The 15,702-nt window shown below is 40.6% G+C and overlaps 1 protein-coding gene across 3 annotated transcripts in view; it reads right to left on the reverse strand.

The window, feature by feature from the left end:
* The window catches only part of LOC143020653 (late secretory pathway protein AVL9 homolog), a 123,869-nt gene that overhangs the window by 12,299 nt on the left and 95,868 nt on the right, over positions 1-15,702 (reverse strand). For all 3 annotated transcript variants that reach the window (XM_076177172.1, XM_076177181.1, XM_076177190.1), the window contains 5 exons: positions 6,549-6,721; positions 4,715-4,849; positions 3,190-3,288; positions 1,958-2,123; positions 1,430-1,604 (listed from right to left, as the gene is read on the reverse strand). In XM_076177172.1, coding sequence (XP_076033287.1) covers positions 1,430-1,604; positions 1,958-2,123; positions 3,190-3,288; positions 4,715-4,849; positions 6,549-6,721 — 748 coding nt within the window. The remainder of the gene's footprint in view (positions 1-1,429; positions 1,605-1,957; positions 2,124-3,189; positions 3,289-4,714; positions 4,850-6,548; positions 6,722-15,702) is intronic.

Below are 15,702 nucleotides of genomic sequence, written 5' to 3' on the forward strand. Positions count from 1 at the left end.
TACTTGCTTCTCTCAATCTACACTCCTCCCTTTCTAACCACATTTCTGCCCAAGTATCTAAAGCTATCCACTTCTTCCAGTCTCTTTCCCTTAATACCCACTTCCACTTTGCTGTCATCCTCTCTCCTTGCACATCTAATCACCTTATATTACCCACATTTATTTTCTACTTCCTTCTTTCACACACCTTCCCAAACTCCATCACTAACTTCCTTAATCCCTCCTCTGATCCTGCCACAAGTGCAGTGTTATTAGCAAATAACAACTGGTTTATCTCCCATTTTTCTCCATTTTCTTGAACCATCTCCAATCCCCAGCCCATTACTTTTGCATTTACCTCTTGCACCACCCCCATCCATGTATAAATTGAACAGCCAAGGCGACATAAAACATCTCTGATGAAGTCCCACCTTTACCTCAAACCACTCACTCTCTCAATTTCTGATTTTAAAACAGGCTCTAGTACTTACGTAAAAACTCTTGACTGCTCATAACAACTTTCCTCCTATCCCATATATCTTCAATACCTCCCACAGTGTCTTCCTGTCTACCTGTCATAAGCCTATTCCAAATTCATAAAGACCCAAAAAACATCCTTCCCTTTTCCTAAAGCTGTCTCAAATATCTGTCTTACCACAAAAATCTGATCCATGCAGCCCCTACCTGTCCTTAATGCACACTGTTCCTCACCATTTACTCCCTCTCTTCCTCTCCTTATCCTCTCAATCAAAACACTCCCATAAACCTTCCCAACTACACTCAACAAACTGATCCCTCTGAAACTACTTTACTCACACTTGTCCCCTTTTCCCTTGCAAAGCAGAACTATACAGTCACACCTCCAGTCCTCTGGCACTCTACCCTCTTTTAGACAAACATTAAACAACCTAACCAGCCAGTCCACCATCACTGTACTTCCCTTTTTTAGACACTCTGTATGACACCCATCCAACCCAGGTGCCTTACCTGCTCTCATCATTTTCATAACTGGTTTCACCTCATCTGTCCTTATTTCTCCTCCATTTACCTAATTCATCATTGTCATTTTCTTAGCACTTCCTACTGCAACTATCTTTCCCTCCCTATCCTCCTTCATGTTTAGCAACTTTAGATTTAAGAAGGAGATAGGCAAGAACTGGTTTACCAATTGTGTGGTCAATGAATGGAATAGACTTAGTAACCTTGTAGTGATGCCTGAAACTATCAGTTGTTTTAAGAAAAGGTTAGACAACTTTATGGTTGGGGATGATAGGCGGTAATGGACATGGAACTGCTTAGTGTAGGCCTTATGATCTATTGCAGTCTCTATTCTTATGTTCCTCAAAACCCTCAAAAGACCACCACATGTAGGTACTGCCATCAGCCCCACTGATTGATACTTCAATGAATATCAAAACTCCACTCGCAATATAAATAATAACACACTTACTGTGAAAGCCTAATTTTCATGTCAGCCATCGAAAGTGTGCCTGCATGGGGATGACCTGGGCTTAGCTCTAGCAATGACATGTATGGTCCAGCAGCACTCCACACCCGGTAGTTGTGTGTGTTCCTCCAAGCATTCACAAACAAGCTATTAAATAATTCCCATTCACGTCCCCACTCTGAACAAAGAATAAAAAGAAAGAAATTAAGCCTGTTTGCAAAATATGAAAAGAATAATTGTAGGTGTATCAAATGTAGAAGTATCCTCCAAGCATGGGGAACACTTAATTACACCCTATTTACTATATGTCAGGTTCATTCTATATAAGAAAATATGAAGAACAAGATGAAATACATGAGAAAAGGAAGATTAATTAATATATATAAGCAATTAGACATGAGATTAGGAAGAGCATCTAGTCCAATATAATGATGTGAAGATAAAACATGTGGACAGGAATGCTTGTGCACTTCCTGTAAAAAATTCACTTATTTGGTAAATAAGAGTAACATTGATCAACTGATAACCTACCCTGGCACAAAGAACTCCTCATAAGAGAAAGAAGATAAATCTTAAATTGATAGCGAAGCCATTCTTCTCCTCCAACCCATCCAACACCTTCTAAAAAGATGTCTGATGGCACCCAAGTTCCATCACTATTTAAAGACCCAACTCCTGATATATTTGCAGCTTCAACCTGAAAATTTGAAAATGTAAGCAAAACTACGAATGCAGTAGGTTTAGAGGAATCAGTCTGTAAGTTTCACTGGAGAAGCACACAGAAGGCTGTTAATATAGAAGATAGGAGAGGAACAAGGATGTATAATGTCACCATGGTTGTTCAATGTGCTAATGGATGGGGTGGTACAGGAGGTAAAAGTGAGGTTGATAGGTGTGGGTGGTGAGAGTGGAGGGAACTGGGAAGTGAGCCAATTATAGTTTGTGAATGACAATGTGCTTGTGGTTGGGTCAAAGGAGGGAGCGAGGTAGCTTGTGGTGGAGTTTGGGAGGGTATGCAAGAGGAAAAAGCTGAAAGTAAATGTGGGCAAAAGTAAGGTGAATGCTGTGTGACTCTGGTCTGTAGGGGTGTCAATAATGTCCCTAAGTAATGATTACATAAAACTTATGTAGTCAACACCCCATATGAAGATATATGAATTAGGTAAATATCTGGAGTGAAAGAATTAATGAGAACATGTGAGGGTGATTGGTTTCATATGCTGGTCTGGTGTTATGTTTGACTCAATGACAAGACAAGTAACCCAATAACAATTATATTGCTTATCAAGTACTGCCTTCAGATAATTACTCTATCACATAAGTACACCTCAGGGGCAGCCAGTAATTACTGTGCTTTCCAACAATTAGTACTCTTATTTCCACACATCATCCCCTCTATCACCCTATTTCTGAAACACCTTTCATCATCTTCCAAACACCCACCAAAACTCTCCTTGAAACCCTCCCAATTACATCTTTCCCATCCTTTCCACTGCTCAATAGCAGTCATGTATAGATAAAGTAGTCAACTTATGTTTACAGTTCTTCAATAAAGACCAAGAAAAAGCCCAAGGTACTGAGTACATGGAATATAAGAAAAACTATGACAAAAAATATACATACATACATATACCAAGGCTTTTTCCCCCTTTCAAGGGAGGTAGCCAAAAAGGGAAAGGCATAAAAACACTCCCACCCATTTCATCCCTAAATACACTCCACACCCCTCCCACAAAAAAATATAAAATTGTCAATATACATACCTGTTTAACAATGTGTTCTGCAAATCTCAAATCTTCCATCGACATACTCAGTTGCTTGCGCAAATCAGGGTCGAGAATATCAATTTTCCCATCATCCACCTGAAGCAAGGTCAGCTAGTTAATTTATACAAATGCTTGAATATATACATAAACCAAAGGGCTTCTTCCCCTCATAAGATGGGTGGCCACCCTTTACCCATCCAAAGCCCATTTGTTGTCCCCTCACCTTAGCTCACAATAGAAGAAGGGATGACCCTGTACCACACACACTACTCAGCTCATAAGCGATGCAGCAAGACACAGCTACTCTACAGTAGGGCCTAACAGCCAAAACTAGTTTACCCCCAATACTTCATTACTTAGAGACCCTCCCTCCTCATCCACTCACAATGAATGCAGAGAAGACAAGGAGAAATCCTTCTGGCCAAGTCAATTTATTATCCATTCACAACCACTCTCCACTCATACCTATCTCTTGCCCTCTCCATTCCTTGTTCAACAGACCTTCCCTTTTCACCCAAGACTCCCTTCATCCCAACCATCCATCCCATTTTTAAGTCTTCTTCTCAATCAATTCATTCCCCCTGGTCTTTCTTGCAGAACACCTGTGGCCTCCTGGAAACTGGCAGTAGTCTCTGGGTGGGATCATAAATCACTTAGAGATGAGATATTGTGTTTTGTCTGTAGTGTTAGTGTGGGGCACAGTAGTATGAGGTGTTCTATGTCTTCTGTGTGGTGGTTGTAGTTGGGGCAGTTTGAATCTGTGGCCAGGCATAATCAATGTTTACTGTTTTAATGCCAGATGGTGTCCTGAGCATAGGTGTGGTAGTATTTACCTAGTTGTATTTACCTAGTTGTAATATACGGGAGGGGAGCTATGCTCGTGGTGACCCATCTTTGTATCTCTCCACATCAAGTTTTATCTTAAAATCTTGTATAGTGTTAGCACATACTGTTTTGTTGTCTAATTTGTTCTTGTCTGGTGTTTTGTCACAACACTTTTTATTCCCCCCAAGACATTTACTTGCTTCCTCATTCTACAGTTTACCTCCATCCCCACTCCTCCACTCACTGCTACACGTGACCCTCCACTTCCTCCAGCCTCTCTCCTCTGAGACTTCCCTCCAACTCACTGCCACCCTCTCCCCTTGTACATCTCATCACCTTACTTTTGCCCACATTCACTTTCAACATTCTTTTCTTATATACCATCACTAACTCTGACACTAGCTGCTTTGGACCCTCCTCTGTCCCAGCCATAAGTAAAGTGTCATCAACAAACAACAACTGGCTCACATCTAATCTCACTAATCACTTTCACACTCCTCCCTACCTTTGCAACCTCATAAAAATTCTTTACTACATACACTACATTGTGTATATTTTGTTCCATCATCAATGATAAAATAAAGAAAAAATAGGCAAATAGTATGTAATCCTTTGTGGCATTCCATTTAAAACTCCCTAAATGAAGTTATGACATGAAGTATGTTTGTACATTCAATATATATAAAACATCAATCACCTGAACAATAACATCAAAAAGGTGTTTTTTATGCCTGAAGAGCTGGTTTGAAGCTCCTACAAGGAAGGCTCGGGTACTGGGGCTGCTCAGAAGGTCCAGATATTGCAGGGAGAGGTAGGGATGCACCATATTGCCCTGTCAAATGCAATTATATATATATATATATATATATATATATATATATATATATATATATATATATATATATATATATATTTGAATATATATATATATATATATATAAATATATATATATATATATATATATATATAAATATATATATATATATATATATATATATGTTTATATATATATGTATGTGTATATTAAGGGTGTGCCGATTCCATTTTTTTTCTGCTGATGCTGATGTTGATGCCAATGCCAATTCCTAATTACCATTAATTGCCGACACAGATTATTCACTCTTAGTTGTTGATGCCAATACCGATGCAGATTACATTTTATATAATTACTGTATATCAGTTTTAATATAAAGTAACTGAACTATGATTTTTACTTGCTTTATAATCTATGTAGATTTATACATGCCAGATTGGGCTACTTTTTCACTATTATGTATCTACTTTTTATTATGTACTTGTTCCCATAAAAAATTCTTGTTCACAAATATTTTCAAACCAGTATCACTAAGCAGAATAAATTAGTGGTTTTATTCTATAAGCTAGCCATACATAATCATTAAAACAACACATAAATGCATAAAACAAAAAATTTAAATGATACTTTTTATTATGTTGTTGTTGATGAACAACAACTTATTAGACAAAACAAAGCTTATTATAAACTTTAAAAATGCTAATAAGATACATGTGATACAATTCATATAGTTGCCAGATGTTTTTAATTTAGCAATTTTTAAGCCTCTAAAGTCTACTTACATTTTATTATTTTTGAATAACAGAGAACTATTAAGCCAAAATGCATAAAGGTGTATTGTTATATATTTACTTTAATTTTATAAACAATTCATTGGGCTCTAAATTGCTGCGGAGTAAGTGGGAGTAAATCTGTCTGCCCATTTTTCGCACTTATAAGCAGGTAAACTCGACCAAGTCCATAGACATAGACACCCCAATGATTTACTTCCATATTACTCTCCCTTAATTTCTGTTGTAGAAACTTTGAGGTTCAAAAAATATATATATATATTATTTTTAATTTAATTTTATATAAGAAATACAAAAATAAAGATAAAAATTAATATAATTTGTTCTAACATGTACTCTGGCTTGTGCTGTTATTTTAAAAGTATTGGCATTGGCAAAATATTGCTGATGCTGATGCTGAATCCATTCTAAAAAGAAATGCCAATTCTTGCAGATACCGATTTATTGGCACACCCCTAATATATATATATATATATATATATATATATATATATATATATATATATATAATGTATATACAGATATGTATATGTATCCATTTTGCATGAGAAATCACATGAACTCTTCGATTCTAAATGTGCAGAAAAACCACCAAGGAAAATAATAAATTGATGACCAAGGATGTCTAAATAGACGAAAGTGCTCAGTCATCAATTTATCATTTTCTTTGGTGGTTTTTCTACATATGTATATGTATATGTATATATATATATCTATATATACATATATATGTGTGTATGTGTGTGTGTGTGTATAAAAACCATCTCTTCTGTTTGAAACTAAAATAGATATCTATATTCAAATAATGACATAATTTTTCTTGATCATACATACAGCAGCTACATGAGTATGGTTACAACCATACTCAAACATGAATATGCTTCTGGTTATGCATCTCATGCAATGAATAAATTAAACCACTGACCTTTGTAAAAATATTAAGAGGCAGCCCGCATTCGGCAGGGTCTAATGCAGCAATCTTATCAAGGGGAACAAGGATAGGATTGTTGGTATTGTTAGTTGGCTTATCACTTATGGGAGAAACTGGTTCTTCATCCTCTGGTTCACTCGGTGAAGGGTGAGGGGTTGTGGTGGCAGCTATCAGGAAACATAAGAAAAACTTGTTCAAATTTTATCTAATAGAATGAAAGAAGAAAACAAATATATTTTCAGGGTGTTTAGGATATTATAATTTTTTTATCTTCTGTCACTTCAGAACCATTTGAAGGATTTAACCCTTTCCATACGGTGACGCCTACGTAGGCGTCATGAGGAGCAAGTGGGTACGCAAGGATGCCGATGTTGGCGTCTTGATTATATTTATTGTAGTTGTACCTGCGTGACCCCCATACTCTGTAAACTGGCTTCATCATATTTTCTATGGTTATCAAAATTCACGGGTGAAAGAGAGAACGATCGATACAGCCGTGACTTTATTTTTTATAATGCGAGTATTATGACACAGCGTGAAGTGGTTAATAGCAGTAAAGTGCAAAAGATAGCTGATTCTGTGTATTATTGGTGGGTGTGAAAGCTAGAGACCATGGATGACTAGAAAGCACCAGAATACTGGAAGACAGTGACCTGCATCATGATGATTCGCACCGGATTAAAAAATTCAGAAAACTTAGCTGCAGCTCAGTGCTCCTTGAATACCGTGATGGCCATGAGATGCAAGCTGGAGAATTGCAACAGAGATATGGAAGCAGTGGTTAGCAGGAAGGATCATAGTAGGCATTCTCTGTCCACACAATGAAATTCATTGAGAAGCTGCAAAAAAAAGGTGTGACAAGATCCAGGCAGGGTAATGTGGACCTTGATGAAAGAGATGGGCATTGGAGTGGCGGCTATGAAGAAAGCGCTGAATGAGGATCTTTGTTACGCCTCACACAAGAGGAACAAGGGCCAACTACTCACAGCCAAAGGCCCAAGAGTACTGTCTTATGAAAGCCAAGAAACTCCTCAACAAGTTCAAACACTCAGTTGAGCTGGGTATGCTCTGGTTCTTCTCAGACGAGAACTTCTGCCAGGAGCAGTTGCACAACGTGCAGAACGACAGGTGGCTAGTCTACAGACCACATAAAGTCCTGCACTTCATGAAGACCAAGTTCCCTCAAATTGTGATGGTATTTGGGTGTTTCCAGCGAAGGCCATGTCATGAAAGACTGAAAAAGAAATTGGCGATGCTCTATGAACAAAGTGATTGGAATGAAATGGGCAATGCTGACCTTATAGTGAATCTTTCAGACTGACAACTACCTGACACTGAAAAACAAGCCCTTTCACTTGGTCTTAAGTTCAATACGGTGTAGGTAACAGAAATTTTTCTGATTTCATAAACAAAAACTACAGATGGGATGACTGATGTAGAGAAAGGTTTCAAACAGGGATTGTTAACATGTTTCCATGCCTTAGCAAATCTTAATCGATGTAGCATCCCTAGGCACTTCAAGATAGCTTTGGAAAATTTAGGAAGTGACGAGGACTTAGTTATCACGAGTGTAGACAAAGGAGGAGGAGTTGTCATCTTAAACAGGACAGACTACAACATCAAAATGATGGATTTACTCAATGATCCATCCACGTATGAGAAGAAACCCTTAGAAAATGGTGAACAAGAAGGGAAGCAGTTCAAGAAAGAAGTCAGGGGGATATTAATGCGAACCAACAGAGGCAAGAAACTTGTGGGATCGTTAGAAGAAGCCCCAAGACCACCCAGAATGAAGGGATTACCAAAAACACATAAGCCAGGTATCCTGATGAGACCCATTATGTCAGGTATCGGCAATGCTCCCCACAGGTTAGCCAAGTGTTTCGCCAAACCATTATCTCGATGTTTGGGAACACTTAGCAGTGGCCACTTGAAGAACTCAAGTGACCTAATCACGAGGCTCAGTGATGTGGATTTTTCATGTTAAGTCAGGGTAAGCTACGACGTAACAGCTTTGTTTACCAATGTTTCCACAGAGGGGATGCTAACAGCAGCCAAGGAAGCCATTGGCAATATAGATGACCAGGATTTGCCAGTGGGAAAAGATGATTTCTGAAAAATTAGTCTCTCTGTGTATCAGGTTCAGGCCGTTCATGTTCAACGATGAGGAATACTGTCAGATACGTGGTCTGGCAATGGGGAGTCAGCTCAGTGCAGTCCTAGCATCCTTATACATGAAGGTTTTGGAGAGAGATCATTTCATGAAAATTATGGGAAGAGGGATGCATTGGTTTCGCTACGTATACAACGTCCTAGTCATTGCTCCTGAGAAAAACAATTTCAATACTAAACTCAATAGGCTGAACATGGCAGACAGGGATATTCAGTTTACAGTGGAACACGAGATGGACCAAAAGTTACCTTACTTAGATGTAGTGATTTGGAGAAAGGACAATGGTATGGTGGGTTTCTCGGTCCACAGGAAAGCAACAAATAAAAATTACCTCATTCACTGTTTTTCGGCACACAGTGTAAGGATAAAGAGAGGAGTAATAATTGTATTTTTTTCTCAGAGCATTCTGGGTATGCAGTGAGGAACATATCGACAGAGACGTCAACTATATTTTCAAAGTGTTCTCAGGACTTAAATATCTGGAAGGGTTACTCTATAATTTAAAGAAAATAGCACTTAAAATAATAAGGAAGGTGGCTTAGCCCCTTGAGTACCGAATGTGTGTTTTGTGACACCTGCTTGTCATGGCTGAGTGCCCCCACCAGGAACCAAGCGTGCTCCCCGTGACACGCACGTGTCACAGTTATAAGCTGTGTGTATTGAGGGCTCTCAAGGCTTCGGTTTCTGGGTTATTTCTACCCACATGGTGGCAAGTGTCTGTGTTTACAAACATAAGGCTCCAGCCATTCGTGGGACAGTTTGAAACATTTGTTTACGTAAGGTTGACGGGTCGGTAACGAAGGGGTTAATTGTGGTTCCCATCTCCAAATACACAGAAGAGTTGGGACATTTACTCTGCAGAGCAAGGCTGAAGATTGCCAGTTCATCCAGTATGAAGATATGTGAAATAGTGAGAGGTAAGGGTAGAAAAAAACACAATAACAACAGCATGGTTTACATGATCCCATGTGGTGGCTGTGACCTGAACTACTTTGGAGAGACAGGAAGGGACCTACACAAGTGGATATATGAGCACAAGAGTGACCTGAGAGCCCACCAAACATCAAATGCCTTGGTGGTTCATGCAGAGAAATATGGACATTTAACCAATTGGGACAGAGTGGAAATAACATTACAACAAGGGTTAGACAAGAAGAAATGAATAATAGTCAAGGCAGCTTTCATAACATCCCAGCCTTGCTGTAACCATCAAGATGATTTTATTAACCTCTTCACTCCGGGCCAAAATCTCGCGGGCAGCATTAGCTGCCAGACGTGCGATGTTGCGTCATAATACTCGCATTATAAAAAATAAAGTAACCCCTGTAATGCTCGTTCTCTTTCACCCATGAATTTTGATACATACATACATATACCAAGGCTTCTTTCCCCTTTACAAGGGAGGTAGCCAAAAAGGGAAAGGCATAAAATCATTCCAACCCATTCCATCCCTGAATACACTCCACACCCCTCCACTCTCCCTCTTATCTTAGCACCTCCTGGATGACAGGTCATCCCTGCACCTTGTCCACTGCCCTGGGTCAGAAGCAGTGTCGCCAGACACAGCACATCCACAGCAAGGCCGCTTCATTAAATCGGCGACCCCCCTCTCCGTCCCCCCATGCATAAATGAGAAGACAGGGAGAAATCCCTTCGGGCTGCGTCAAATTTTGCTCACACATACTACCTCACCCCCCATCCCCCCGCCCATTCCACCTCATGCATCACAACATCATCCATATACAACCATTCTCCATTCACCCCTGTTTTCTGTCCTCTCCCGTCCTTCCTCAACAGACATTCCCCTCTTCCCCAATGCCCCCTTCACCCCATCCATCCACCTCATCCTAGGACGTCCCCTCATGTTCACTCCCTCCACATCTGCCTTCCATACCTCTTTTACTAGTCTTTCTTCACTCCTTCTTTCCATGTGTCCAAACCATCCTAATACTCTTTCATCAACCCTATCTCCCAACTCCCTTTCCACTCCTGTTCTCCTCCTCACCTCCTCATTTCTCACTCTATCCAGTCTAGTAACCCCCATCATACTTCTCAGACACCTCATCTCAAACACATTCAAACTCCTTCTCTCTTCCTCTCTTATGTTCCATGTTTCTGCTCCATATAGTGCTGTTGGCACAATCACTTCTTCATACAGTCTCCTCTTAGCATCCATTCCCAAATGTCTATTCCTCATTACACTCTTCAATCCACCAAGGCATTTACTCGCTTCTCTCAATCTACATTCTACCTACACCTTCACTCCACCTTTTCTTGCCACATTTGCACCCAGTCGCTCTCCCTATGCTCACTTCCAGTCTACTGCCACTTTCAACCCTTGTACATCTCATCACCTTACTTTTACCCACATTTATCTTTAGCTTTCTTCTATCACATACTCTCCCAAACTCTGTCACCAACTTCCTCAATCCCTCCTCCGATCCTGCCACAAGCGCAGTGTCGTCCGCAAACAACAGCTGACTCACCTCCCACTTTTCTCCATTTTCTTTAACCATCTCCAATCCCTGACCCACTACCCTTGCATTTACCTCTCGCACTACACCCATCCATGTATAAGTTGAACAGACAGGGTGACATAACGCATCCTTGACGAAGTCCCACCTTCACCTTGAACCACTCACTCTCTCCATTTCTAATCCTGACACAAGCTCTACTACTCTCATAAAAACTCTTGACAGCTCCTAGAAGCTTTCCTCCTATCCCATATATCTGCATAACCTCCCACAGTGCCTTTCTGTCTACCCTGTCTTAAGCCATTTCCAGATCCATAAAAGCCCAAAAAACATCTTTCCCCTTTCCTATAGCTTTCTCACATATTTGTCTTACCACAAAGATCTGATCTACACAACCTCTACCCGTCCTAAATCCACACTGTTCCTCACCAATTACTCCCTCTGTTCCTCTCCTAATCCTCTCAATCAAGATCCTCCCATAAGCCTTCCCAACTACACTTAACAAGCTAATCCCTCTGAAACTACTACATTCACACTTGTCCCCTTTTCCCTTGTAAAGTGGAACTATACAGGCACTCTCCAGTCCTCCGGCACTCTACCCTCTCTCCAGCAAACATTATACAGGTAAACGTCGACTTACGATGGCCGCGACTTACGATTGTTCGACTTTACGATGACGACGACGACATGATAATTTAACCCCTTCCATACGGTGCCGCACACGTAGGCGTCATGAGGAGCAAGTGGATTCGCGACGCTGCCATATCAGCGTCTTGATTATATTTATTGTAGTCGCCCCTGTGTTTTTACATTCTCTCAAATGTGCCCTAAATCCCATTCTCTGTGGTTTTCAAAATTCGCGGGTGAAAGAGAGAACGATCGATATAAGCGGTGACTATATTTTATGATGCGAGTATTATTACGTCACGTCGTACGGCTGGCATTGGCTGCTGCCCGCGAGATTTAAGTTCCGTAATGAAAATACATATTATAGTGTTTGAATATGGTAAAAAGGATAAAAATAATTAAATAAACTACTGTACATGTTTAATAGGCTATATTCAGTATCTCTGGTGGTTAATATACAGATAAGCTAGGTACAGTGACCACGGAACAGAGTGATACACAAATTGGGGATCGACTTACGATGAAATCGTCTTACGATGGCTCTATCGAAACCTAATGCCATCGTAAGTCGACGTTTACCTGTATAACCTCACCAGCCAGTCCACCATCACTGTACCTCCTTTTTTTAGACATTCTGCATGGCATCCATCCAGACCAGGTGCCTTACCTGCTTTCATCATCTTAACAACTGCCTTCACTTCATCCTTCCTTATTTCTCCTCCATTTTCCTCACTCATCACTCTCATTTTCTTAGCATTTCCCACTGCAACTATCTTTCCCTCCCTATCCTCCTTCATATTTAGCAACTCCCTAAAATATTCTGCCCATCTTCCCCTTACTGCCTTCTCTTCCATTATCATCTCTCCATCTGCACTTTTTACCTTTTCTTCTCTACTTGATTTGCCTCCTCTTCCTCTCTTAATTTCTTTCCAAAACATCTTTTTATTACTTTCAAAATTTTCTGTCATACTCTAACCCCACTTCACATCTGCTCTCCTCTTTACCTCCTTTACATTTTGCTTTACTTCTCTTTTCTTTTCTTTGTACCTCTCACATGACTCCCTCGTCCTATTTTGTAACCAATCTGTGAAAGTTCACTTCTTCTCTTTTACAACCGTCTTTGTTTCCTCATCCCACCATTCACTACCCTTCCTTCTATTTCCTCCTATCCTTCTTGTTCCACACACCATCCTTGCACACTTTGTGACTCCCTCCTTGAACCATCCCCATTTCTCCTTCACACCTAGCTATACTCTATCCTTCACTCCCTCCCACTCCTTCAGCTTCTTCTTGTACTCCTTCTCCTTTTCCTTTTCATTTAAAGAGTTCACTCTAAGCACCTCCCTACCTTTTGTCCCTTTCCTCTTTCTCTATCTATCCTCCACTCTCAGCTTACCTTCCACCAAAAAATTATCTGATATTCCCCCACCCTCTCCCCTTAGCACATGTACATCCTTAACTCTTCCTATCATAGTCCTATTTACCACTACATAATCCATCAACGCTCTATCTATCACCCTTCCATCCACCACCCTCTCCCATGTTTACTGCTTGACTTTCTTCCGAAACACTGTATTTGCTATCATCAACTCTCTTTCTAGACACATTTCCACCATCAACTCTCCACTACGATTCTTTCCTGGAACTCCACATTTCCCAACCACTCCATCAATTGGACCATTTCCTACTCTAGCATTAAGGTCTCCCAGTACTATTACATTGACATTTCTCCCTGAATCCTCTATGCACTCATTTAAATCTATCCAAAAGGCCTCCCTTTCTTCTACACTCTTCTCACTGCCAGGCCCATATGCACTTACAAAGACCCACATCTCCTTTCCCATTTTCACCTTCATCCACATTATCCTTGAGGAAACCACCTCCCACTCCACTACACGTTTACCTATCTCTTCACTTACTAGAATAGCCACCCCTTCCCTCCCTCGCCCTCTCTTCACTCCTGATAACCTCCCACTTACACTCCCAAACTTACACTCACCCTTCCCTTTCAACTTAGTTTCACTCAAAGCCAACACATCCATCTTTCTTCTCACAAACATACTACCTATCTCTTCCCTTTTACTCTCATCTGTACCACATCCATGCACATTAAAAGACCCAAACCTTAGGGTGCTGGTCGGAAAACTCCCAGACCCTCTTATGCCTTTACTTTTTCGTTTAGGAATGTCCCCTGTGGGGCTACAAGGAGAAGAATACTTAGTCCCACTCCCCGTCCCTTTCTTCTCGCCTCTTACGATCCAAGTGGGAATACTTGGTGGCAGTATTCTTTTCCCCCACCACAGGGAATGGTGAATAGGGAATTTTGATAACCATAGAAAATATGATGAATCCAGTTTACAGAGTATGGGGGTCACACAGGTACAACTACAATAAATATAATCAAGACGCTAATATGGCAGCCTCGCGTACCCACTTGCTCCTCATGATGCCTACGTAGGCGTCACCGTATGGAAGGGGTTAAGCTGTCCAAAATTTCTGGCTGGATGGTCCTACGGGAGTTGAAGGGTATGAGAGGGAGGGATAGGGTGGATTAAGGAAGGAACACGGAATGATGCAAGGTATACATTGTTGATTTTCTGACCATGTACGTACACTCTGAAGAAGCTCTGTTCAGAGCGAAACATCAGTAATTAAAAACTTCAAGGATTCTCGGTGTTTATCTCACCACCCTACCACTCATATATATATATATATATATATATATATATATATATATATATATATGTATGTACCTTTGAAAATGTCTAAATAGACGAAAACGTTCGGTATCTGTTTTTTCAATTTCCCGGTGGTTTCTGTAAAAATATATATATATGTATATATATACATACATACATATACCAAAGGCTTTTTCCCCCTTACACAGGGGGGGGGGGTAGCCAAAAAGAAAAAGGCATAGAAACCACTCCCACCCATTCCATTTCCTATATATCCCACTCCCCTCCACACTCCTCCCTCCCTCTTATCTTGGCACCTCCTGGATGACAGGTCATCCCTGCATCCTGTCCACTGCCCAGGGTAAGCAGTGTCGCAAGACACAGCACATCCAAAGCATGGCCGCTTCATAAAATTTGGTGACAACCCCCTCTCCGTCCCCTCATGCAGAAAAGGAGAAGATGGGGAGAATTCCCTTCGGGCTGCGTCAAATTTTTTCTCATACGTACTTCCTCACCCCCCATCTCCCACCCACTCCTCCTCATGTATCACAGCATCATCTATACACAACCCTTCTCCATTCACCCCTATCTTCTGTCCTCTCCCGTCCTTCCTCAATAGACATTCCTCTCTTTTGTAATGCCCCTTTCACCCCATCCATCTATCTCATCCTAGGATGCCCCCTCATATTCACTCCTTCTACCTCTGCCTTCCACACTTCTTTTACTAATCTTTCTTCACTCATTCTTTCCATGTGTCCACACCATCCTAATACTCTTTCATCAACCCTATCTCCCAACTCCCTTACAATCCCTGTTCTCCTCCTCACCTCCTCATTTCTCACTCTATCCAGTCTAGTAACCCCCATCATACTTCTCAGACACCTCATCTTAAACACATTCAAACTCCTTCTCTCTTCCTCTCTTATGTTCCATGTTTCTGCCCCATACATCGCTGTTGGCACAATCACTCCTTCATAGATCTGAATAGGGTATGGAACTGGAGTCAGAAATGGGAAGTGGATTTTAATACTAAGAATTGTAGCATAATGGAGTTTGGAAAAAGCAAAAACAGAATATAAAGAAAATATACAATTGGAACCAAGGAAGTAAAGAAAGTAGGATCCGAAAAAGACTTGGGAGTTATTATCACAAACGACCTGTCCTATGATACACAGATTAACAAAATTGTCGGGGAG

The sequence above is a fragment of the Oratosquilla oratoria genome, chromosome 3 (genome assembly GCF_046742065.1).
Source record: "Oratosquilla oratoria isolate Oo_2021 chromosome 3, ASM4674206v1, whole genome shotgun sequence".
NCBI classification, from domain to species: domain Eukaryota; kingdom Metazoa; phylum Arthropoda; class Malacostraca; order Stomatopoda; family Squillidae; genus Oratosquilla; species Oratosquilla oratoria.